Raw genomic sequence first — 26,987 nt, 5'->3', positions numbered from 1 at the left:
ATTTGAAAAAGGATTGAAAATTTAGAAAAGGGGGTAGATCGTTTGATAGAATTTCAACATAAATGTAGAAGTCTTCTAGCATAAGGACAGAAATGGAAGACAGATAACTATCATGTTATCCTTGAGAAAGAAGGGAAATTGACCTGGGTCCTCTATCCTGCTATCTCAATCAAGTGATAAATTTTGGGAGAGTGATCCTGAATTTCAAAGAGAAGTTGCTCAGTGAAGATAGAAAAGGGTTGAGACCCCAAAATTGCCAGTGGCAAGCAAAAAGTACTCAGACTCCCCTCCTCCAATTCCCTAACTTGTGATCCATATCAAAGGAAGTGCAGCCAGTACTGGAGAGGAATAGTCAAGGATGTATTGTCATTCAGGAGAAGCCAGAGATCTGTGAGTACTTCAAGATGGAAAAATTACAGAAAGAAGAGATTCAAAATTAAGTATGAAGCTGCTGTGGTATGGGAATCCTGCAGGGCAGACAGGAAGGGAAGGTGGAAATGAGGTAGACATGAGAGTAATAGGGTCAAGGAAGATGAGGGTGAGACCAGGCAGAGGAGGTTAGAGAAAAGAGTAGCTTACTCTTATGTAATGCTGTGGATAGAGGTAGGCCTGAAATCACAAAGACTTATCTTCATGAGCAAATCACTTAATCCTGTTTGCCTCAGGAAAAACAATCTGGAAAAGGCAATGACAAACCACTCTAGAATCTCTGCCAAGAAAATTCCAAATGGAGTTACAAAGAGTCAAACACAACTGAAAAACAACACTCAGTAATCAAATATCATAGAAATGATGAGAGTATGAAGCAGGTAGTATGAGTTTGATAATCATGGGTAGCAGATGTTTTTTTTAATACAAAACAGGGGTATAATTTGTATTTGTGTATTTGTTCCTAGTGGCACTGGCTAGCTAATTGGGTTTCTTAATCAGGGAAAGATATATTCCAGATATATCTTTAGGCATAACATTTGACACATGCCAGAGTGGAGTACGTAATACAAACGAGGTAAAATTGGAGACAGAGAAATTAGGAAGCTGCTGATGAGAAGCATAGGGTTTGGAAACATAGAAGTGTTGGCCATGGAAAAAAAAGAAGGGCTACCTCTTCCTCAAAGGAGTAAGCTAGAAGTTGAAGATATTTGTGTTAAAATGGAGATAGAGGAGACATTAATAAAAAAAAAAAAAGAAAGGAGTGGGAAGGTGGCTAAAAAGTGCTAATAGAATCAAGGAAGAATAAAAAATCTTTCATGTGCTAATGTGGGGCAGTTAAGATAAGAATTTGTAGTAGACTTAGTCTACTCAGTGTTGTACTTTAATCCAAGGCCATCACCCTTGCACCAACTATATTCTCTTCCCCTTACCATCTTGATCCTCTGATGGTCCTTTATCTTACCTCTGACCTTACTTTGCCATGACCTAGATTCTTGGATTCCTTCTACTATCTGCTGCCTTCAATCCTAATTACATGCTGCTGAATGAAGACTGAGAAAAAATAAGCACACTGTATTGTGCTTGCTGGATCCACTACAAATTTACATTACACAATCTCAACTGGGATTTAGCTGTGGTAATTCAATCCTTTTATACCACCCTAATTAACTCACTAACCCAACTCAGCACAGCAGTTCTTCCAAACCTTTCCATCTTTAAAATATCCATTGCTGCCCCTCCCTTGCTCCTCTCAGAGAACCTTTTCTCATATTTACTGAGAAAAAAATGAGGTCATGCACCCAAGAGCTCCTACCTTTCCAGTGAATTTACATCTCCCAGATGTCTTTTGACTAATTTATCCACTTAAGTCCCAAATGAAGAGGTGGGTCTTTCTTGTCAAGGCAAACCCAACCCTCTACTCCCTACTTGTGATTCCATTCCAATAGATTATCTGCACTATTATCTCTTGCACTATTTATCTTCCCTCTGTCAATTGGTTGATTCCCCACTGCCTACAAACATGCTGATCTTCTCTACATAACCCCTCAACATAATCCCTTCACTCCTATCATTTCAAGACTCTTTTTTTTTTGGAAGGCAATGGGGTTAAGTGGCTTGCCCAAGGCCACACAGCTAGGTAATTATTAAGTGTCTGAGGCTGGATTTGAACCCAGGTACTCCTGTCTCCAGGGCCAGTGCTCTATCCACTGTGTCACCTAGCTGCCTCCTCTTCTTTCTTCTTGAGGAGGCTATCTACATTCTATGGCTCTACTTCCTTTCCTCTCACTGGATTCATTATTCAACTCAAACTGCTCTCTCCAAAGTTAGCAGTGACTTAATTGCCAAATCTAATCTTTTCTTCAACCCTCAGCCTTCTTGATATTTTTGCAGCCTTTTATACAGTCAATTACCCTCTTTTCCTCCATACTATCTTCTTCCTAGCTTGCTATGATACTACTCCAGCCTGGTTCTAATCTTTTTTTTTTCTTTGCTTAATCTTCATCCAGGTCTTGCCTACCAATGATAAGAGTTCCCAAAAGGGCTGCTTCTCTTCTCTATATATACTATTTCATTTGGTCATCTCTCTATATATATGATTTCATTTGGTCATCTCTCTCTATACTACTTCATTTGGTCATATATATATATATATATATATATATATATATATATATATATATATTTCATTTGTTCATCTCTCTCTAAATATACTACTTCATTTGGTCATCTCTTTATATATGATTTCATTTGGTCATCTCTATATATACTACTTCATTTGATCATCTCTCTATATATACTACTTCATTTGGTCATCTATATGATTTCATTTGGTCATCTCTATACAATTTCCTTTGGTCATTTCTCTCTCTATACTGTTTCATTTGGTGATCTCTATATATGATTTCACTTGGTCATCTCTCTCTATATACAATTTCATTTGGTCACCTCTCTATACTACTTCAATTGGTCATCTCTCTATATACTACTTCATTTGGTCATCTCTCTATATAATACTTCATTTTGGTCATCTCTATATATATACAATTTCATTTGGTCATCTCTCTTTCTATATACTACTTCATTTGGTCACCTCTCAATACGATTTCATTTGGTCATCTCTCTATATACTTCATTTTGGTCATCTCTCTCTCTATGATTTCATTTGGTCATCTCTCTATATATACCATTTCATTTGGTCATCTCTCTCTCTCTATACTTCATTTGATCATCTCATTAGTTCTCATGGGTAGAAATATATACACACCTCCACATGTACATGTGTGGGAAGAAATACATTTAACTACCTCTATCTCATAAAATACATGTATATATATATATATAAATTATATTTTATAAGGTATAGGTAAATTTATTCTGATCCTGATTAAGATTAGTAAAAATAAAGAATCCCCTGACCATGCTTTGAAATTAGTCCTATATGAAACTATAATTTATAAATTGGGGCAGTCCGATGCAGACCATGGCAACCCCAAGTGAAATTCCCCCCAGTTACAATTGTGTGATACCAGTGGGGGTCCCGGGCCACGAAATGGCTCAATGCCCCCAATTTTCCGGTTAAAATAAGGCCATTAGTTGCGAGCGGGAAATGCTTCGAATTCAAAGGGGCAGCCGCAGGTCGGGTCGCCCGTGACGCCTGGTGGCAAGGCGGCCGCCGGCCCAAGCTCTCATGTCCCGGGGGGCGCTGAGGCTCGGAGGGGGCGGCCTCTGGGGGCTCCCCGGGCGCCCCGTCCGGGCCCTTCTCCTGGCGTTGCCACTCACTTCAATCGAGTTTCCTCCAGTAACTCCAACCTAAGGCGGTCTGTGGTCCAACTGCACAGGGTGTCCCCTCTTCCTTCCCCCATAACTTGAGCTCCCTAGGCTCCCGCACCTTTTTGGTCGAGCAGCCGGTTTGAAAATGCGGGTGCAGGACGATGAAGGCCGGGGGTGGCTCCCCTCCGAGGCACCGCCATCATTATGGCCGGCGGGCGACGCCGCGCGCACGCAGCCGGGTCCCGCCCAGTCCCGGCCCGCCGGGCCGCCGGGCCTGCCCAGGCTGCCCACCAGCGTCTGCGGAAACTCCCCCGAGGATGCAGACGCCGAGCCGAGCGGGCGCGCCGGGCAGGGGCGGCACAGAAAGGGGTCCATGGGCGGAAGGAAGGGAGGGGCTCCGGGCAGCGCGAGACAGGCCGCACCACCGCCGAGGCCTCCCGCCGCGGCCGCCCGCCGCGCCCCATGAGAACTGCCCAAGTCTGAGCGGGAGCCGGCGCGCGCCGAGCTCGGGCCTCCGCCGCGTTCTCCGCGGCCCCTGATTGGCGGGCGAAGACAATAGGGCCCCGCCTCCCTGATCCCTGATTGGCGAGTGCCGCTGTCACTTTGACTGACTGAACAGACTCGAGCCAATCTCGAAACAGTACCTGGGGGGGGTGACCTTGATCTGCCTTTAAGAAGGGAAGAGGGCCAGCAGTTTAGAGTTCAAGGTCAATACTGAGAGACCCGCTCCATCCACAGGAAAATACTATGGAGTCGGAATGCAGAGCAAAGCATAACGGGCTCACTTTTTAAAAGCCTTTTTGTTTTTCCTTTCTCAAAAGTTTTTTCTTCTTTTCCCTTAGTTCTAATTCCTCTTTCACAACATGACTAATGTGGAAATATGTTAAACACCATTATAATGTGCAACTGCTACCAGACTGTTCCCTGCCATGGGGATGGGGCAGGGAAGGGGGAGGATGGTAGAAAAGAAAGGAACTCATAAATTTGCAAATGAATGAATGTTGATAAACTACTTTAGCATGTTAATTGGGAAAATAAAATGAAATTTTGATTAAAAAAAAAAGGAAAGGAAGAGGAAGAAAGCCTGCACTCTTCCTAGTGCTTATCCTAGGACAAAGGACATTTCCCTTCACTGTGGGCAGTTTCCTTAAGATTGGGACTTTCTGTAGCCCAAATATTTTCATATAATCCAACTGTTTGCTGTTCCCCAAACCCCTGACCCCAGGTTGTGTTGACTGATTTCCTTTGGCAACCTGGGACAATGGGGAAGGAGTTGGGCAAGTCTTGACCACAAGATACCAGATACAGAATAATCAAAAATAACCTAATCTGGCGGTCAGTCAATATTTGGTATGAATGGCACATTTGAGTGCTTGGTGCTCTCACAAGTGGGATGAGGGCAGAGAGGAGTGCTTCCCCATTTTACTGACCAGGAAACAGAAGTCCCGTCTTCTGACTCCCATGTCAAGTGAGCCTTCTGGTATATGACTCAACTTTTAATTCCTGTAAGAAGAGATATTCATCATGCCTAGCATGGCAGACATCTCTATCCTTTTTTCTTCTCTCCCTTTCTGCCAGAAAGAGAGGATGAGAAGAAAGTTAGAACCTGAGGCCACCCTACATTTTAAAGAGAGGGAATACCAGGTTAGAATTGGTTGGCCATTGTCCTTTGTGTTGAAAGAGGATCAAAATGATACCACTAAGTTAGAGTCAAGTTAGTGTATCCAATTGTAGCTGATTACACCAATCTGAGCTAGAAAGGCTCTATCACAGGTTGGACACAAATAGTCTGACTGAACATTTGGAGCTCACATTTTTTTTTTTAACTATTGCAATTCTGCTTTACTCATAGAAGTTTCTTTTTTTATATGGGCATACTATGGGTCCAGTGCCAATATCATGTCTCACAATTGATGCCCAAAGTTCTTCAGAGTGACCTTGAGTGTCCTTGTATTGTTTCTTCTGACCTCTGACAAATCTCAACTTGCTCACAATACCACACTCTTCATATTATTTAGAGCAATCACAATCCCTAAGATTTGAGACAGTCAACAAGAACTGTTCCCATAGGCCTCAGGAATGCCACACATGAGCTGCCATTGGGAACAATAACTCAAGACCTAAAAATGATTTTGTCATGGTCCAGTCTAATTGTGCTTTATGTCTATGAACTCTGCCTTTCCCCTAGCATTTCCCCTGAAATTAAACATTCTGTTTGTGTCCTGACTTTCCCTATCTTTAGCTTATTTTGAACACCTACAAGCACCCACAGATTAGAGTCTGGTTCTGGTCTCCAAATGATCACTTGCCTTGTGTGACTTCTCCATAAAATAGTTTTTTAGGAAAATGTACTTCTGGAATTTGAGCAACATGTCAGCTCATCGGAGAATTGTGCATTCTAGATTGAATGTAAAGGAGCTACATAATCAACCAGGTGATGATCTTCAGAATCTTCCTAAGACATTTCAAATTGAATGGATTCAGTTTCCTGGCATGATGCTGGTAGACCATCCAGGTCACACAGGCATACAGCAATGAGGTCAGAACTACTGCTCATAGTCCTTCACTTTGGTAGATAGCCTAATATTTTTTTTTCCACACTTTGCTTCAGAGTCTTCCAACAGTGAGATAAGGCAATGCATGCATCAACCCCATCATCTTTGTGTGCTTCCCTGGAAAGCATGCTGCCAAGGTAAGTAAACCTATCCATAGCATTCAGAATTTCTCTATTTGCTATAATTGATGGTTCCACATATGGATGTCAATATATAGTTCATATAAATATAATGTTAATATATAGTTGGTGAAGAGCTTCTATTTTCTTGATGTTAATTGTCAGACCAAAATTAGTGCAAGCAGCAGAGAATCAACCTCAGAGGCTGAATTGATAACACAATCTTCTGCAGGCACAAAATCATGTACCAAGTCTTCCTTCATCAAATGCTAGTTCTACAACCAACAAATGTAAAGGAATTATCAAGGAAAACCACATATCCAAATAGGTAGCAAATAGAAATCAAAGAAGATACATATACCGACAACTTATCTATGTGAACCACTCATTAACTTGGCATTTGATTGTTTGACTGCTACAAGTGTATTACACATCTCTCCCTTTAGCTTTGTGTATTTTAGAGCCTAGGAGTAGGGACAGAAGAAACAGACGGGGTTAGGGAATTAGTACTTTGGAAGGGAGTAAAGGAATCTAGAAAGGTAGGGGGTTGAAATTAGCTGACCATGGGTATAGGTAGGGGGATCCAATTTAGTAAGTAGGTAACCGGAGTGGAGCAATTAAAAGTCTAGGTGGATGGAAAGATTTTGTAGATTTGCCAGCTTGAGAGAAAAGTAAAGGAGGCAGTGTTTGGAGAATGAAAAGGATGACATCCATACTGGCAGATGGTGAATGGCAACATCTAAAGCAAAACCAGATGCCACTGCAAAAGCAGGGTCCAAATAAAGTTGGAAAAAATGGAGAGATCTCTTTGGGAGAGGGCAGGTAAGGATGTAGTAGTGCTCCCAGGGTATGATTCCCATGAACCCCACACCCACACCCAGGCAGCTTCTAGGAAACCAAAGTCTTTGGTTTCTGAGATAGGTTTGGATTAATTGTGTTGTCACAACTCAACATTGCTGAAACACCACAGTCCCCTTTTCAAGGGAGGTCACATACTAGTGCTTTGCCTGGCGTTGTTGGAGTACCAAGGTGCCTCACTGATACAGGAGAGGAAACCATATTCAAAGAGTCCTGCAGCCATTCAACAGAAGTCTAATTTCATTTTTTTTTAGGCTTTTGCAAGGCAATGGGGCTAAGTGGCTTGCCCAAGGCCACACAGCTAGGTAATTAAGTGTCTAAGTCTGGATTTGAACTCAGGCACTACTGACTCCAGGGCTGGTGCTCTATCCACTGCGCCACCTAGCCGCCCCTGTCCAATTTCTTTTCAAATCAGACCATGGGGTGAAATGATTCTGGAAAAAAATCAATTGAGAAAGGATGTCTTTGTACAACATATCCCTCAATATAATAAATAATGATTATTTTGGTCAAAATCAAAGAGCAAATATTATTGTTATAAGTGACTTAAAAGCTCTGAATAAGGGAAAACTGAAAGAAATAAGGCTGGGATGTTAGTTTGGAGCCAATTTCAGAGTCTTAAAAGTCAGAATAGATTTATAATTCAATTTCTAAGTAAATGGGGAAATTTTATCCCATTTTATCTTCTAAGTAGAGAAAATATGTGTAGCGAAGTGCAATTTTCAAAGTGATATATTGGGAAGTATTTCTTTAGTATCTGTTATGTATGAGGGATTGAGGATATAAAGACAAAAATGAAAACAGTTCCTGTTCTCTAGATGCTTATATTTTATTAAGAGGGACAGCTTATACACATATAAGTATATACAAAATAAGTAAAGGCAATTTTTATAAGAAGACACTAATAACTGGAGAGATCAGAAAAGCCAATGTAGGAGGCAGTAGTTGAACTGAACTTTGAAGGAAATTAAGGTTTTAAAGAGATTGATGTGCATCTGAGGCCTTGTGAGAAGTAGCAAGAAGGTCAGTGTAGCTGTATCTAGGAATGTGTGAAGGGCAGTAATGCGTAATTGAGCTGACAAGATAGGTTGCAGCTAGATTGAAAAGGGCTTTAAGTGCCCATCAGAGGAATTTGTGTGTTATTTGAGAAAGTCATCAAGATATATGGCTTGGTTATATTCTTGCTTTAGCAATATCACTTTGGGGGCCATAAAAGAGTGCATACTTTTGATCCAGCAATACCACTACTGGGTCTATACCCTGAAGAGATCATGAAAAAAGGTAAAAACATCACTTGTACAAAAATATTCATAGTAGCTCTGTGGTAGCAAAGAATTGGAAATTGAGTGAATGTCCTTTAATTGTGGAATGGCTTAAGAAACTGTAGAATATGTACATTATGGAACACTATTGTTCTATTAGAAACCAGGAGGGATGGGAATTTAGAGAAACCTGGAAGGATTTGCATGAACTGATGCTGAATGAGATGAGCAGAACCAGAAGAACACTGTACACTGTAACAGCAACATGGGGGTGATGATCCATCTTAATGGACTTGCTCATTCTATCAGTGCCACAATCAGGGACAATTTTAGAGAATCTATGACAGAGAACACCATCTGAATCCAGAGAAAGAATTGTAGACTTTAAACAAAGTTCAAAGACTAATACCTGCAATTAAAAAAAAAGTTGTCTTATGTACTACATAATTTTGCTATCTCTAATATTTAATTTTTTTCCTTAAGGATATGTTTTTTCTCTTGAAGTACAAGATCAATGTTTGTGAATTCCTGTATAGAAAGGGGTCCCCAACATCCTTCTGGGCCCTGAGAAATTTCTTAGAAATACAAATTTGGCTAGGTGCCTTTGGGTCTGAAAATAGTCTGATAAGACCCAAGTGCTTGACCTTTAAACCATAAAATTGTTTGAAGATTCACCAAGCACCCTTGTCAGTCTAATTATCTTGCTGTATCTGTTAGATTCCAGGACTGCCTCCCCCTTCCCCATATGTGGCTGAAACAATAAGATAGTAAATTAACTGGTGTCTTTGTTTCTGTATCCTGCTTTCTCTCAGTATCTCCTGTCCCCCTCAAAACACTATAAAGACCCTATCCCTTGAACACTCAGGTACTGTCTGATTTAGGTACTCTTCATCCCCAGGCAGTCCCTAGGAAATAAAGATCTCCAAACTTATCAAATTCTGGTCTCCATCTCCCCCTTTGGGTTCAGCATTTGGAGGCCCCAGCAAGATCTTGGTGTTTTGTGTCACCAAAGGAGAACATGGGGGCCTGGAGTTTAGGTTTGAATGGACTGTCTCTTCCTTTCCTAGGGGAGCTGGCCCCTGATGATGTTCCAGGGCCCCAGGACCAGGTAGGCATAGTCTTAGTATGAACCTTTCCTTGACTGCAATCCCCCATTCAGCCTAGGTGGAAATCCTGTTACACCTCTGGAGGTAAGCACGTTCTGGTTCTGGGTCTAGATATTTGGTTGCAGGGGAATTCTGTATCAGACATGATGTCCAGGTCCCCTCTTGGAATAGCAAGGAACACATTTGGTCTGCCTTTGGGAGGGAGAGATTGTCGGATGCGACACTGAAATCTCCCCTCATGGCATCCCGAGACATCAGGAATTTGCCATTGTCCTGTGTTTGTTGATATGTGTTGAAATTGTCAGTTTGGAAAATTCTGTTGTGTTTGTGTGATTTGTGTTTGTGCCTCATTTGTCTTTATGTGTTTAGATTGTCTACTTCTGTGTTTGGTTCTTCTATTGATTTGTTAAAAGGGGGGGAAGGGGGAGGGGGAGTCAGCAAGTTCTGCTAAAAATTTCCTTGGGTTGCCTCATTTAAATTGTGGCTCTTTATTTCTAGGCAGTATTCATCTAATGCCCTCTGTGGTTCTCCCCTTGAGCCTGCTTTCTGCCTGTGTTACAGTGAGTAATATGATCCCTTCCTCCTCTCCACTGTGTTGTCTCTTGAGCACTTCCAAGAGGAATTTTTTATTTTTATTTTTATTTTAAAAAGGAATAGATTTTGGTGTTAAATTGACTGCGGTCAAACTACTCACCCTGTTATTTTACTAGTATGAGAAGTCCCCCCCCCCATTCCTTGTTTATGTTCCCTTCTCTTTCCTGTTCTTCTTGATTCTGTGCTGGCAGAGTGTTCCTGCCCTCCCTCCCCCTTTCAGGAGAGAGAGTTACTTCAGGAAGAATTAGTAAATTAAGAAATGCTATTTTAATTTGAAAATAGGGAAAATAAATTTCAGAAAGACAAAGAGAGGTTAATCCTAAAGTGTATAATGTGGCTACCAAGATATGCCTGTATAGGGGAAACTAATAGTTAATCTTTTTCCAGAATGATATGGCATCATTAGAGCTTTAGGAATTTATCAATATAGATTCAGATATTGTTAGTTATTACAGAAAATTATGGGACTATAAGGCTTGAAGAATAGAAGAGCACCCTCCCCAGAAAGAATCTAGGATGGTCTCTCTATAAAAGTTATTTAATTTATTCTATTTGAAAAAGGGGGGCAGGGAATATTCTAATTAGGCTAAGGGATTTTTGAATGAATGTTTGCCTTCTCCGGTATTTTAGCAGTTATTATCAAGAAATGTTTAAATATTAAAACCTTGGAATGGAAAATGTATTGTGAAAAGTGGAATCATATGTGTGGTTTATATTGCTGTATAAGCTATGTGATTCTAGTTCAGAATGGTATGAATTAAAGTCAAGAAAAGCTAATGAAAAGGAATGGTGGAGGGGGCAGCTAGGTGGAGCAGTGGATAGAGCATGGGCCCTGGAGTCAGGAGGACCTGAGTTCAAATCTGGCCTCAGACACTAAATACCTACCTAGCTGTGTGGCCTTGGGCAAGACACTTAACCTCATTGCCTTGCAAAAAAATTAAAAAAAAAAGAAAAGGAAAAGGAATGGTGGAACAGTACATCTAGGAAAATGTAAGTTGTATAGTCTGAGTAAGACGTTCTGAAAGTACTGGAAAGAAAATCCAGACATAGAGACAATTGGGTCTTTTTTTTGAACCATTTGTTATGTATGGAAAGTGGTAAAAGCATATAGACAAAAGGTTTAAGCAGGCTTGACTTTGCACACCAAAGATGTGTTTTGGGAACTTTGGGAAATGGTTTACAAATCATTCTAAGAAAAGAAGAAAGTGTAGAACTATAAGTCTATAGAGAAATATGTGTTTATATGAGGTTTGGGGTGATTTAAAAATTGCATTAAATTGGTACTTTTTGCAATGTTTGGCAATGAATTGATTGGAAAAGTATTAAACCCCATAAAGTGAAAAGTTTGATATAAAAGCAATTGCTAGGTAAATATTAATTTTATTATGTTATTATTGATCCTATAATGTGCTAATCTAAAGATACATGTAAATTGAATTAAGGGGTTTGTAAAAAATATGTTTGAGTTTGGATTCTGATGTTTTATGGCCCCTCCAGAGTCATGGGAGTCAGGACAGACTTGTGAGTTAGCTTTAGGATAACTAAAGAAGGGGAGATATTTTACACTGATTGGAATGTAGTTCATATATTTGGGAAAAAATCTGGAGTGAGGGGAGGCTAGGTGGCACAGTGGATAAAGCACCGGCCCTGGAGTCAGGAGTACCTGGGTTCAGATCCAGTCTCAGACACTAGATAATTACCTAGTTGTGTGGCCTTGAGCAAGCCACTTAACCCCATTTGCCTTGCAAAAACCTTAAAAAAAAATCTGGAGTAAGTAATGATAAATAGTAAAGGTAAAGAATTAGTACATATTGCTTTGATATCTCAAATTGTTGGGAATCTCCAATTCCCAGAATATAGAATGTTCTAATATTAAGAAATGTTGGTCAGTGAGGATAGAAAGCTCTTTTAAGTGAGAGCATTGAGAAGTTAGATTTGCACTAATACAGATAAAAAGAATTTACAAACTTTTTAGGCTTTTGAAAAGAAAATGATTTAAGGTTAATTTGAATATGACTTTTGGAATTTAAGAAAAGTATGAAGAAAATCTTGTAGTCATAAGAAGGGATTTTTTTAGCAACAATTGGTCTTAAGAATTCTTTGTATTGTAAAGTTTTAGGGAGTAAAGAAAACATACATGCAATTGAAATATGCTGTGTACAATTAGTAAACTTTGTATAAGAACAATTTAAGCTATACTTTTTGAGACTTTAAATTGTTTTGTAATAACAAATTATGAATGAATTAAAGTTTCATCTATCACATTTGTAAAGATTTGTTATGAGAAAAAAACTAGAGAATGAATACCTTGCCAATGGGTTATAATTCTCAAGATCTTTTTGGCCCAGAAAATTTGTGAAAGGCTTTGTTTTTCACCTCATGTTTATGAAAGGGAATATTAATATGTGAGATCAATGTAGTTTATTTATTATCTGTTAAAAGGAGGAAATTCTACATATAACTGTAATACTGTCATAGGTAATAAGTGTATACTGGGTTTTTGAAATTATTGTGTAAAACTAACATTGAGTACCCACATAACTTCTCCCTGGACACTGATATTCAATACCTATAAGGGAATTTCCCTTTGATGTCCTGGATCTTTATGGTTACTAAGCAAAACAGAAAAGAGGTTTTAGGTAATTTGGATCTAATAGCCAGAGATAGGTTAGGTGTGTTAGGTGTGTGGTTCTGACATCTGCTAACAGCTACATGTTAAGAAAGGAATTAAGTTTCTATAATTTTTAGAAGGGATATTTAGGTAAGCAGAAGAATGGGAAATTCTTAGGATAATTACAGTTTTAAGGCCTAGCCTAAGAAAAGGAGTGTGAGTAAGATAAGTATATCAGGAAAAAGAAAATTTGTAAATGGTGCATTTGAGAATATTTTGAAAAATTTCATTTTGGTTAAGGATATTTGAGCTATTATTGTAATAAGAGCAAAGGCTAAGATTGTTTTATTTTTAAACCATATGCTGAATACTCTGAACTAAGATGATTGTTGAATGTATGTTACAAGCTTAAGTCAGTATTATAATTCTCACTGGGATATTGTTCATATGGTAAAACACTAATGAAAGTTTATTGTGTTAAAGTTAAGTATGTGCATCAATATGGCAATAAGACAAAATGTAAATTGCAATAAGCTCCAAAATCTCATTATCTTGTGAAGAAAACATGTGTTTTGATCTGAGTAAAATGTTAAGCAGATTCTTTACCAGAAGACAAAGTCTCAATTAGTCACCTGAGCTGGAGAGGACTTTCTGGAACAGATTCAGAAGATGCAGAAGGATATCAGAGGTCTCCAGGAGAGAAGAAAGGAGAGACACTGGACCAGTTCATCTCTCCCATTTCTCACCTATGTACACATTGTATTGTCAAGGGATCTGTTTTTAGAACCCCTCCCCCCTTGATTCTGTAAGTGTGACACCCCTACTTATGCCCTTCTTATGAAAAGGAGGAGAGGCAGGGTACAGATATCTGTTCTCCATTGAAAGAAAAGGGGGGGGTGTGGCTAGGTGGTGTAGTGGATAAAAGCACCAGCCCTGGAGTCAGGAGTACCTGGGTTCAAATCCGGTGTCAGACACTTAATAATTACCTAGCTATGTGGCCTTGGGCAATCCACTTAACCCCATTTGCCTTGCAAAAACCTAAAAAAAAAGAAAGTAAAGAAAGAAAAGGAGGGAGACTATTGGGTGGTATGTTTATGCCCTATCTAAGGAGAGTCTTATCTCGGATTTAGCTGGCCTGTACAACTTAAAGAGATGGGTGGATTGAGATGTAATGATGATACCTGGATCCTTTGTAAAGATGCTTATAGTTCATGCTTGTCCAGGTTGTGAAGATGATAACTTAAGGGTTTGAGTTATTTTGAAAAAAAAAGTAGGGAATGAAGTACAATATCAATGTTTGTGAAATTTCTGTATAGAAAGAGGTCCCTGACATCCTTCTGGGCCCTGAGAAATTCCTTAGAAATACAAATTTGACTAGGCACCTTTGGGTCTGAAAATAATCTGATAAGACCCAAGTACTTGACCCTGGGAGTCATGGATATATCATAAAATTGTTTGAAGATTCACAAAGCACCCTTGTCAGTCTAATCATCTTGCTGTTATCTGTTAAATTCCAGGACTGCCTCCCCTTTCCCCAGATGCCATTGGAACAATGAGATAGTAAATTAACTGGTATCTTTGTTTCTATATCCTGCTTGCTGACAGTATCTTCCCCCCCTCAAAACACTATAACAACCTTATCCCTTGAACACTCAGGTACTGTCTGATTTGGGTACTCTTCATCCCCAGGCAGTCCCTGGGAAATAAAGATTTCTAAACTTATCAAATTCTGGTCTCCATCTTGCTCTTTGGGTTCAGCACCCTTAACACATTCAATTTTGATCATTGTATATCATGGAAAGAATGTAAAGACCATCAGACTGCCTTCTGTGTGGGGAATGAGGGAAAATTGTAAAATTCAAAACATTACCAAAAATGATAGGTAGAAACTACTATTGTATATAATTGAAAAAACAAATATTTATATAAAAAGGAATATCACTTTGGCAGTTGTATGGAGGATAGATTAAAGAGGATAAAGATTGAAGGTAGATTACTAGGAGGCTGAGCAAACTGAAGGGAAGGGATCAGATTAAAGAAGTAAGCGACAATATTTAGCAATAAATAGGAAGTGAGGGAAAAGAAAGTCAAGGATAATTCCAAAGGTTGAGAACCTGATGACTAGAAGGTGACACAGTCAACAGAAACAGGGAAGGTTGGAGAGGGTCTAAGTTGAAAAGAGAAATATACATTCTGTTGTGGGACATTGAGTTGTGACATTCAGTTGGACGTGTCTAGTGGGTACTTGGTAATATTAGATTAGTGTCCAGGAGGCAGATAAAGGCTGTATATAGAGATATAGAAATCTTCTTTTTGCTAGTTAACCAAATGATAAACACAGTAGAGTTTTTTGATCAGTCTTGCTATGGTAAAGAGTTGGTCTGCTGTAGAAAATAAGTTTTGGAAATCTTCATATTTACCTTTTCACATATATTCACCAAGGATGACTTCAATGCATATATACAGGCCATTCTTGTTTTTTTTTTTTTTAGGTTTTTGCAAGGCAAATGGGGTTAAGTGGTTTGCCCAAGGCCACATAGCTAGGTAATTATTAAGTTTCTGAGACCGGATTTGAACCCAGGTACTCCTGACGGGGACAGTGCTTTATCCACTACGCCACCTAGCCGCCCCTTATACAGGTCATTCTTATAAAAATTTTGTGTAGTTGGAATATGAGCTGATATTTATTGAAAACTCATCTAGTCACTATGTTTAGCTGCTCTACCTGAGACCATACTTCACCCCCCCAACCAGCCATTTACATAAGATATCTTGCACCTTTTCTGACATATGAACTCCATTCATCTTTTTTATATCCTGCTTATGACACAGTAATCAAGTCAATGCTAATATTCCTTTGGTCCTATGGATCAATCACATTCTTATGACTCACCAAACTAAAATTTTCCTTCTTGGTCAGTACTCTTATTTGTGCTATCTTCTCCTGTTACAATATCAGCTCTTTGAGGGCAAGGATTTTATTTCTTTTAAATATGTATTCCTAGTGTTTGCCCCCCCTCCCTCTATAGACATATTGACATATAGAAAGAGCTTAACAAATGATTTTTTTTCATTCAAAGGACTCCTTAACAGATTTAACAACAGGAATAATTTCATTCAATGGCTCTCAGAAAATTAAAATAAGCAAGGTCTAAAACAGGGAGACATATGCCTGCTGAATATAACTGCCAGTGCTATAAAGAATATCAAATCTAGAGTCCAAGTTAAAGATTAATTTCTTATCAATGGTGAGTTCTACATAGTGTTCTTATTTAAAGATACCATTGCAGGAATGGCATAAAGAAGCTGAATAGTGCAGAGACTCCTAATTGAGAACAGTTTAATTATCTATACAGGAAAAACCAAATAAATCAATACTACCTATTATACAGAATATAACGTACCATTTAGATGATCAAATGAATAGAGCTTTTCCATTAGGATAGCTAACTTGTACTAACTTAAAATGGGCAATGTGCTGAGACCAGAATTGAAGAAGAGGAGTAATTATCTTTTTTTAATAGTGCTTTTTAATGACATTAAGTTTCTCATTCAGATAAAGATCTTTTTTAATACCTAATATTCTTCTAGTAGCATTAAAGTTTTTTAAGTAAACAAATATCACAGACTCTAAGAACACAAAACAAGTTGAAAATCAACTAAAGATTAATGGAGATAAATGATACATGTAGTGGGCATAGAATAATCATGCATACTTGTCTTGGTTGCATTCAAACAATGATTATATCTTAATCTTCTTTTTTCCTTGTCTTTCGGATACCAGTTGATAAGTGTATTGTAAACAAAAAAAATTGGTTCCCAAGGACCTTCACTGATATCAGATAACCAAGTCTTCTCAGAGTTTTCTGCACTGTTTGAGCCAATCTGTTTGAAGCCTCAATGTAAAGTTATAAAAGTTATTTAAATTAAAAATTTATTTCATACTTGAGAAAATTACTACATGAATGTTGTTATTTGTATATTTATTTTTATTTAGGTTTTTTTTTTTTTTTGCAGGGCAATGGGGTTAAGTGGCTTGCCCAAGGCCACACAGTTAGGTAATTATTAAGTGTCTGAGGCCAGACTTGAACTCAGGTACTCCTGACTCCAGGGCTGGAGTTCCATCCAACTGTACCACCTAGCCACCCCTATGAAGGTTGGTTTTTTAAAAAGTTTTCAAAAAGTTTAAAAAAAGTAAAAAAAAGAGTTTCAAAAAGATTATTTCTTGATAGGTATAAAAATGATTGAAAGGTATTTTATTGATGTTTGTTTTTTTATTTTTTTATTTTTTGCAAGGCAATGGGGTTAAGTGGCTTGCCCAAGGCCACACAGCTAGGTAATTATTAAGTGTCTGAGGCCGGATTTGAACTCAGGTACTCCTGACTCCAGGGCCAGTGCTCTATCCACTGCGCCACCTAGCTGCCCCGATGTTTGTTTTTTAATTTTATTGTTGCATTTAATTTTATTTTAATTACAGTTATTTCCAAATTTATACCTCCTTACCTACGTAGCAGGCATTCCTTGCAACAAACATTTAAGAAGCAAGAAAAATAAAGAATTAAGTAAAATTAACCAGCACAAAAATCAAGTCTGATGATATATTCAATGTCCCATCCATTATCCCAATAATACACAAGAACAGAGAAAAATTCATTTTCTCCTCTCTTCACTTTTTTGACAAATTATGCATCCATGCATAATTAAAATGATTTTGTTTATTTTTCTGTTGTTCTTTCCACCATGCTTGTAGATGTTTGGATAGCTTTCTACTTCATTTTGCACTATATATATATATATTTCTCTGAATTCTTCAGTTAGCTTCTTCCCCCCCTCACCCCACCCTTTTACTATTCTCTCTGGAAGTGAGTAGCAATTTTCCTCATGGTTCCTTTGCAATTGTTTTGGATCATTGTATTTTCATAGTTGATCATCCTTAAAACATTGCTGTTACTGTGAGCAATGTTCTCCTGGTTCTGCTCACTACAGTTTGTACCAGTTTATGTCTTCCCATTTTTCCAAAACCATCCAACTCATCATCTTTTATAAGACAATAGAATTCCATATGGGCAGCCAGGTGGCTCAGGGACAGACTGCCAGGTCAGGAGTTAGGCAGGCTTTTCTTCCTGAGTACAAATATGGCCTCAGACACTTAACAGCTGTGTGACTCTGGGCATGTCAACACTACTCCCTTTATTAAAACAAAATTGGAACATAATTTTTTCTTTAATTGTATTTAAGGCAATGGAATTAAGTGACTTGCCCAAGGTCACACACCTAGGCAATTATTAAGTGTCTGAGGCTGGATTTGAACTCAGGTCCTCCTGACTCCGGGGTCAGTGCTCTATCCATTGTGCCACCTAGTTGCCTATAATTTTTTCTTAAAAAAAATAAAAAGCTATTTTTGGTTCAATTCAAATGGGAGGCTTATATCCAGTATCCCTAGGTAGAAGGAACCAGTTCCACTGAGATGTAAACATTGGGGATTCATATTTGAAAACATTTGAATGAGGGGAGAATTGGCTTTCTGTTATTGGCTAATAGTCCAGTGGGACTGTTTTTGTTGGGATGTGTGATGTATTTATTGTATGTACACAAATATGGAGCCAATAGTTTCCACTTAGTTCATAAAGTTCAGAAAAGCTGGTTGACAAAATCTTGATTTTGTTGATTTACTCAATAAAAGTTCATTGGAACTCCAACAAAAGAGAAAGAAAGGAAGGAAGGAAGGAAGGAAGGAAGGAAGGAAGGAAGGAAGGAAGGAAGGAAGGAAGGAAGGAAGGAAGGAAGGAAGGAAGGAAGGAAGGAAGGAAGGAAGGAAGGAAGGAAGGAAGGAAAGAAGAAAGAAAGAAAGGAAGGAAAGAAAGAAGGAAGGAAGGAAGAAAGAAAGAAAAAAAAGAGAAAAAGAAAGAAAGAAAAAGAAAAAAAAAGAACCTTAGTTCCTTGACTGTAAAATGATCTGGAGAAGAAAATGGCAAATCATTCTAATATTTTTGCTAAAAAAATAAACAACCAACCAAACCACAAATGGGATCTTAAAGAGTTGGACAAAACTGAGATGACTGAACAAACAAACATTTAAGCCCACTCATACTCTACAAGTATTCTACCATTTCCCACGTAATGGATATTATGTTAAGTTCCAATTCTTTGCCATCAGAAAAAGAACTTCTATAATTATTTTAGTGTGTATATATGTATATATATATATATATATAAAAAATATATATATATATATATATATATATATATATATATATATATATTAGTTTATTTTAGTACATATAGTCTTTCCGTTTCTTTGATCTCTTTGGGATACAGACCTAGTAGTGGTACTGCTGGTTAAAGGGTATACACAGTTTGATAGCCCTTTGAGCATAGTTAAAATTAGTTTCCAGAATGGTAGGAATAGTTTGCAACTCTGCCAACAATGCATTAGTGTCTCAGTTTTTTCCAAATCCTCTCAAACATTTATCATTTTCTTTTTCTGTCATATTAGCCAATCTGATAGGTATGAGTTTGCATTTTTCTAATGAATAATTATTTAAAGAATTTTTTAATGAGGCAAAAAAATAACTTTGGTTTCTTCTTTTGAAAACTGTGTTTTCAAATCCTTTCAACATTCATCAACTGGAGAATAGATTTTAATTTTAGAAATTTGGCTCTAGGTATAACTAGGTGGCCCCTAAGGAAGGTTCCACTTATTTCTTTTCTTTCTAGCATTTTTTCCCCATAGAACTGGGATTTATAGTTTAAGGCATTTTCTGCACCTATTGAGAAAATCATGTAATTTTTGTTGTTTTTGCTATTAATTTTTTAATTTTGCTTTTAGTTTTTCCAAAACAAACCCCATTAATGGTATAAATCCTATATGATTTTAGTGCAATATTGCTATAATCTCCTAAATTTGTCTATAGTTTCTTTCTGGTTTTGCTCTCCCTGGTTTAGATATCCAAAGCATATTTGTCTCACAAAGGGAATAAGTATTGGGATTATTTTTTGAATGTTTTATAGAATTCCCTTGTGAATTTATCTGGTCGAGGAATTTTTCTTAGGGAACTCAATTATGAGTTGTTCAGTTTTTTTTTAACTAAAATAGGTTAAGTATTCCATTTCTTCTTTTGTTAATCTGGGCAATTTAAATTTTTGAAAATATTCATCCATTTCTCTTAGATTGCCAGTTTTTATTGGCATATATTTGGGCAAAAAAACTAATAATTACTTTAATTTCATCTTCTCTGGTGGTACAGTCATCTTTTTAACACTTGACAGTAATAATTTGATTTCAAAATCAAATTAACTATTCTTTTGACTTTGTTTATTGCTTCTTGATGTTTTTTGGAGTTATTAGCTTCTAGTTACCCAATTCTAATTTTCAAGGAATTGTTTTCTTCAGGGAACTTGTCCCTTTGACAATTCTATTTTTTAAGTCATCTGTAAATTTTTTATTCCTCTTAGAATTTGGTCATTTCTATTTTCCAAGTATTTTTGGTGACTTTTACATAATTATTGTCCTTTTATAACTGTTTCCCTGCTCTCATTTCTTTACCTAATTTTTCCTCCACCACTCATTTATTGTTTGTTTATTTTAGGTTTTTGCAAGGTAAATGGGGTTAAGAGGCATGCCCAAGATCACACAGCTAGGTAATTATTAAGTGTCTGAGGTCAGATTTGAACTCAGGAACTTCTGACTCCAGGACCGGTGCTCTATCCACTGCACCACCTAGCCACCCCCCTCATTCATTTTCAACAGTTTTTTAACTTTAAGAAATTCTTAAGCTTATATTAAATTCATTTTTTCCCTTTAAGCCTTTGCTTGTAGTTGTTTTCACATTATTGTCTTCTGAGTTTGTTTTGGTCTTCCCTGTTATCATAATAGCTTTGATGGTCAAGCTCATTTTCCATCCTATCTTGATTTTGAACTTTCTGTTAAAAGTGGGCTCCTAGGGTTTGGAATATGATATTCTGGAAGGCAAAACACTTTGGATTACAACTGAGAAGCAACTACCCAGCAAAACTGAACATCCTCTTTCAAGGGAAAAGATGGACTTTCAATGAAAACAGGGAACTTTCAAATTTTTCCTGTTGAAATGACCAAAGCTGAACAAAAAGTTTGATCTTCAAGTACAGGACTTTAGTGAAGCACAGAGAGGGTGAATAAGGACTAATTGTGAACTTAATGATGAACTGTGTGTATTCCTGCATGAGAAGACACTGATAACTCACATGAACCTTCTCATTTATAAGAGCAATTAGGGGGAGCATACATAGACAAGGCATAGGAAGGAGCTGAATATGATACGATGTAGTAAAAAGATGGAGTCAATGGGTGATAAAGTACTGGAAGAGAAAGAGGAGGTAGAAGGGGCTAAGATATTTCATCTAAGAGTCAAGAAAAAGCTTTTGCAACTGAGTGGAACAGGGAAAGGCAAGGGGGAATGAGTTAGCCTTCTCTCATCAGAAATGGCTGAGAGAGAAAATAACATACACAGAAAAATGAGAAGAAAGGGATAAGATAAAGGGGATGGGGGAACGGGTGATAGAAGAGAGGGAAGATCGTGGGAGGGGGAGTCGTAAGATACAACACACTTCTGAGCAGGAAAAGGGTGAAAGGAGAGAGAATAGAATAAATGGGAGTGGGGAGGGATAGAGTGGAGAGAAATACAGCTAGTAATAGTGACTGTGGGAAAAGATATCAAAACAACTTCTCTGGTGGACTTATGATAAAGAAGGAAACTCATCCCAGAGACAGAGCTGTTGGAATCTGAACACAGACTGAAGAACACTCTTTTCCCTCTCTTACTATTCTTGAGTTTTCTCTATCATTTTTTTGGGGGGGTTATGTTTATTTTCACAAGATTTTTAATAATAAACCATAAAAGAAAAAAAAAGTTGGGCTCTGTTCTTGGCATGGGGAGAGGAGGTGCACTATCCTTTCCTTCAGGATTTTTTACTGTTTTCAAAGGTAGTGAGGGGCTGGACAGGTTAGATGTTTTCAGTGCTTACAAGGTGATGTGATCTGGAGAAGAGTTGCAGTCATTGCTCTCCCAGTCTGGTCCTTACTCAGGAAGGGCTCCTGATCCCTTGTAACTTGGAAGTAATTTTGCTTTTTAGGTCCCCTGTTCCCTTGGCACTAGAAGTGACATTTTTCCTCAGGGTCCCTGATCCTTTGTGATCAAAAGCAATACTACTCCTCAAGGTTCCTGTTCCCTTTTGACCAAAAGTGAACATCTCTGCCCTGAACTACAATTCATTACTGGATATCGGCAGTGAATGTCTCATCACTGGTATTTCAGCCATATGAATTTTAGGCAAGCCTGCACCCCTGCATCACAGATCTCTGAGACTCTTTAAGTTTTCTTGTGCTAGAGGAATCTCTCATTCTAGCCTTTTGTTGGCTCTGCTATTCCAGAATTTGGTTGAGGTATTTTAAAGTTGTTTGGAGAGGACTATTTTGAGAGCTTAGCTGAGTGCTTTCTCTACTTCACCATCTTGGCTTCATCCTATGGAAGTCCAGTTAGTTTCTTAATAGTGCTATAATATTGCAAAATCACAATTTTTTGTTCAATTTCATTTCCTGAAATGAGGTTAAGATCCCTATTTCATGTTCAATTAATATATTTTATATTTTTGTAAATAATTCTTTTAAATATCACTGTTACCACACAATTCCAGGTTGTGTTAATACTTTCTTTTCTTTTGTGAACTGAGTATATCTTTTGACATACCAACTACAAAGGCAATTATTCATTTATACCTTCAATATACTTATCAAGCAAGGTATAAAGTAGGCAGATAGAGGCTGAAATACAGTCTTCCAATGTCATGGAAAATTTCTGTCACTATTTTCTAAGGACTATAGAACCTTTCCATTGAACTTTTTGCTGAATCCTTCTGTATGTCTTTTCTTCCCCCATCAGATTATAAGTTCCTTGAGAACAGGGATGGTTGTCCTTTTTTTTATTTATATCCCTAGAGATTAGCATAGTGCTTTGCACATACTAAGTGCTGAGTAAATGCTTTATTCATTCATTCATCTATATCCATGATACATTTTATTTAGTTTATTTTCAAGTCAATTGATAAGTTATTGTCTAATTAAGGCCATGGCTTTTTCAATTGCCACAGGCAGTCCGTAAAATATACAAAATATACATAAATCTCATCATAAAACCTTTAGGACATTCAAAAATGCTAAATGTTATAAGTATGCTTATAAAAAAGTATATATACATATATGCATGGGTAGATATATGCTTGTGCCTAAATGACAACAATGGGATGGTAGGAAAACATTTGCTATTGTGCTATATTTTCTTTAATTCCATCACACACATTCCCACAATAGTCACTTTAACTTTATTTTCAAAATAATTACATTTCAATGATAAATAAATATGTCATTTGAGCTCCATTTCCATATTAGCAGTCAGCTATCCATCACACTATTTTATTGAAAGGCCTTATATAAAACCATCACTCTCCAGACACCTCAGATTCTAAACACATATACTGCTAATGTGTTTGAGGCCAAGATTAAGTGTTTTATTTATCTATAATAAAAATATCATTCATTCATAATATATAATCTTTGGTCAGTTTCAAGTTAAGCTTTATAATCAAAATAGTTTCAGGTTATTTTATTTGTATCACAGATTTATATGTCAAGATTCTAATGGAATGCAGTTATGAAAATCAATGACAACCAAAAATTATTATCTAATCAAACATTATACAATTATACATTTTATAAACTAAAAAAATCTTAAAAGGTAATGTATACTTAACTCGATACTATTAATTACAACCCAACATAATGGAAACTAAATTATTTATTCTTTAAAATTCTGTTATTTTGAGCATGAAGACAATAATTCCTATAACATAAATTCTAAAGAGACATTTGAGAGATTTTAATTTCAGCAGTGACAATGCCTAAAAACCAGTGCATTTAGAAATGTTTTACCCAATGCTAATGCTGTTGTACAATTAAATTTTTAGAAAACAAAGGGGAAGAAAGGTTAAAATGGAGCTATAAAAGTGCAAGTAGTTAATAGTTAAATGAACAGAAAATAAGTTTCAATAAATAAGCCAACAATTCAAACTGTCAATTTTCTTAGATATCAGTTTTAAAAATAAATACATTTTTAGAACCATTTTAACCACTGAGTCAATGCCAGTTTCTATAAAAGATAAGGCCTGTACTGTAGCCTGACAACCAGTTTCATAGAACTTTGGTTCTTTCAATTATCAGTTATTTCCTTTGTCAGAAAAAAAAGTTTTAGAAAATGCTACCTGACAACTTGATTTTCTAGAACTAATTTTATTAAGGTGTTTTAGATTTTAGCTTAGCCACTGAAAATTTAGAAGATTTAGATTAGAAGAGAAATTTACAAATAAATAATGCAAAATGATGAGGAAGCAACTGATTTGGTTAATGCTTCTGATTAAAAATTAAATTAAGTTTACTACACTCCAAATCAGGCACAGACATCGAATTTACTACTTTGTTTTCTAAAATAGAACAGTTACAAAATTTAAATTTAAAGTAGTTTTCAAAAATCTCAGCTTTATAAATGAAAATATATTTTAAGTACATAAAACAAAACAATTTTATCAAACCTTTTTGACTTTCGATATTAGCTGAGAAAGAAAAATGCTACTATTTTTATTACAAAGCGACTATATACAAGTTAAATTTTATGAAAAATACTTTTAGAAATAATTAGATCTTTTAACATAGGTTAATTTGTAGAAAAGAAGCGTTTTGTTTTTTCTTAAATACTGAAGTTATATCCATTAAATAAGGCTTTGGTGGAGTTAATCCATAGTATTTGCATCATTTACTTTTCTTCTTCAATTTGCCTTCCTTCTTGACTGTCTTAATATTAGTTTCCTTTTCATTTTTCTTTTCTGAGTCAACTATTTTATATTCCTCCAAGATGGCTTTTCCAGTTTGCTTTGCTGTTCTTGTCACCATAGCTTTGATACCAATGTTGTCGATATTAAATGCAGTGACACCAACATTTATGGCAGAATTCATTGCATTATCTGTAGCATTACCAGCATCAGCTCCATATCTTTAAGAAAACATTAAGATACAATGAAACTACAACTATGAATGACAACAATCCAAAATAGAACAAAATTAATAGCATGTTACTTTTGAAAGGAAAAATCTCATTTTGTTTCAATTTGATTAGAATTAGAACATTCCAAAATGGAATAAATAGCATAAGTTACCTTTGAAAGGAAAAATTTCATTTTGTTTCGATTTGATTGTTTTTAAAAGAGGATTAAATCACTAACATGAAGCCAAGCCATATTTTTTCCAAGAGTAAGGACATTCTAAGAAAATTAATTCTTAAATGGAAGCACTTTACGTGTGGAGTATTTACTTTGATACTAAATGTAAATGTTTCACTATATTTTGAAAAATATTTATCAGTGAAATTTTTTATTCTTTTCCCATTATAAAAAAGGGAAGAAATAACTTTTACTTATATTTCATGTTTTTGCTAATATAGGCAAAATTTCAACTAACTGCTCTCAAATGTCTATTCAAATTTATTTCTCAGGGAAAATATATTTTAATTCTAAGCAATGTCATAAAAGGTAATAAACTTCCCACAGTAGTTAAAAACTTTTGTAGTCCAAATAGCATCACCTATCCACTATTTATTTTTTCCCCTAAATTAACCTAATATATTTTATTTTAAACTTAATTACAAAAATAAAAAAAGCATCATGTATACAGCAGCACATGAGAGGATTCAATATAAAACAAATATAAAACAATATAAAACATTTAAAGAAAGTCCAGCTTTTCTTATAAATTTCTTTGACAGGCTTCTTCTATTTTTTGCTGTGTATATTTTATTTTTCCCCCTTTCTTCTCCCAACCCTTGTCCCAAAGGTTATAATTAAGCAATGATATATATATATATATATATATATATATCTCCCTATACACTGATATTTGTAAACACATATTTATTTTCCCCCTTTCTTCCCCTGCCCCAAAGGAGGTTACAATTAAGCAATGATATATAGCTCTATACACTGATATTTATATATACACTGATATATAAACACAAATACATATAAGACTGTACTATGCTTATTTCCCCTTGTCATCTTAAGGTGAATAGCATCTTCCTTCATACGTTATAGTTTCTTCATCTTTTTCTAAATTAACCAGTAATTACCTACTCCACAGCAAATACTCTAATGCAATCTGAGAATATGCCTATGAAAATTCCCTCCACCCCAAAATTCCATATTAATTTTATTCTTGGCTGCTTAGGTTTTATTTATATAAGAAAATTTTAAAGTAATCAAACTTCTCCATTTTATACTTCAACAATGCTCTCATAATATAGTTTAAGATCTGAAACTACTGAATCTGTTTACTTTATATCTTTTTTGTTAGCATTCAAAACGTTTCAATATACCCCTCCTTCCCACCCTCAACTTCCCACTCACCTCTTGCCACTTTTCCAATCTTTTTCTATCTATAACTCTCTATACTCTGATCCAATGATATCGGTCTTCTTGCAGTTCCTTGAACAAGACACTCAAACTCCTGAATCTGGGCATTTTTCACTAGCTGTTTTCTATGCCTGAGGTTCCCTTCTTCCCCATATCCATTTACTAGTGGTTTCCTCAAGTTCCAGGTAAAAACACATCTTCTGCAAGATGCCTTTCTACTAGTATCCATTAAAGCTACTGCTTTCTCTTTGATATTATATCCAATATTTCTGGGACATAAATTGTACACAGTTGCCTGCTATATCCCCACCACACTCCCTGAAGGAATGACTATCCTTCACTCTTCTTTTTATTCCTAGCACTTAGCCCAGTGCCTACCACATAGGCAATGTTTGTTAATTTGATTTGCACATGTGGAGTGGTGAGGACTAAGTGAATGGATCTTAGGAATTTATTTTTGAGACAATGAAGGGTAAAGCATCTCTCCCATTAATCTGCCTACTCAAAGATTTTAGAAAGAGGAGAAAGGCAATAGAGGCCTTTTAGAATGACTGAAATCAATCCCTGGCAAAATTCTTGAATGAGTTTAGCCAATTGATTTCAAGCACTTAGGAAACAACACTGTGATGGATCAGGAGTCAGGGCTGAATCCATTAAAATCAGCTTATGTATAACAAAATGAATTACTGCTT

At 36.5% G+C, this 26,987-nt stretch overlaps 2 protein-coding genes across 7 annotated transcripts in view; both read right to left on the bottom strand.

Annotated features, from left to right (window-relative positions):
• Window positions 1–4,160, bottom strand: part of CCDC169 (coiled-coil domain containing 169) — a 72,970-nt gene extending 68,810 nt beyond the window's left edge. The window contains exon 1 of one of the 2 annotated variants that reach the window (XM_074216027.1): window positions 3,821–4,160. In XM_074216027.1, coding sequence (XP_074072128.1) covers window positions 3,821–4,077 — 257 coding nt within the window. In that variant the 5' untranslated portion in view covers window positions 4,078–4,160. Of the gene's footprint in view, window positions 1–3,711 lie in introns of both variants that reach the window. The other variant, XM_074216028.1, reaches the window with a different exon arrangement.
• A 17,140-nt stretch (window positions 4,161–21,300) lies between these two features.
• Window positions 21,301–26,987, bottom strand: part of SPART (spartin) — a 50,402-nt gene continuing 44,715 nt past the window's right edge. For 2 of the 5 annotated variants that reach the window (XM_074216023.1, XM_074216021.1), the window contains exon 8: window positions 21,301–24,884. In XM_074216023.1, the coding sequence (XP_074072124.1) occupies window positions 24,644–24,884 (241 nt within the window). In that variant the 3' untranslated portion in view covers window positions 21,301–24,643. The remainder of the gene's footprint in view (window positions 24,885–26,987) is intronic. The other 3 variants (XM_074216020.1, XM_074216024.1, XM_074216025.1) reach the window with 3 other exon arrangements.

This window comes from Macrotis lagotis, chromosome 1 (genome assembly GCF_037893015.1).
Source record: "Macrotis lagotis isolate mMagLag1 chromosome 1, bilby.v1.9.chrom.fasta, whole genome shotgun sequence".
NCBI classification, from domain to species: Eukaryota; Metazoa; Chordata; class Mammalia; order Peramelemorphia; family Peramelidae; genus Macrotis; species Macrotis lagotis.
The sequence above is the reverse complement of the archived record's forward strand: the minus strand, read 5'-3'. Positions and strand labels throughout refer to the sequence as shown.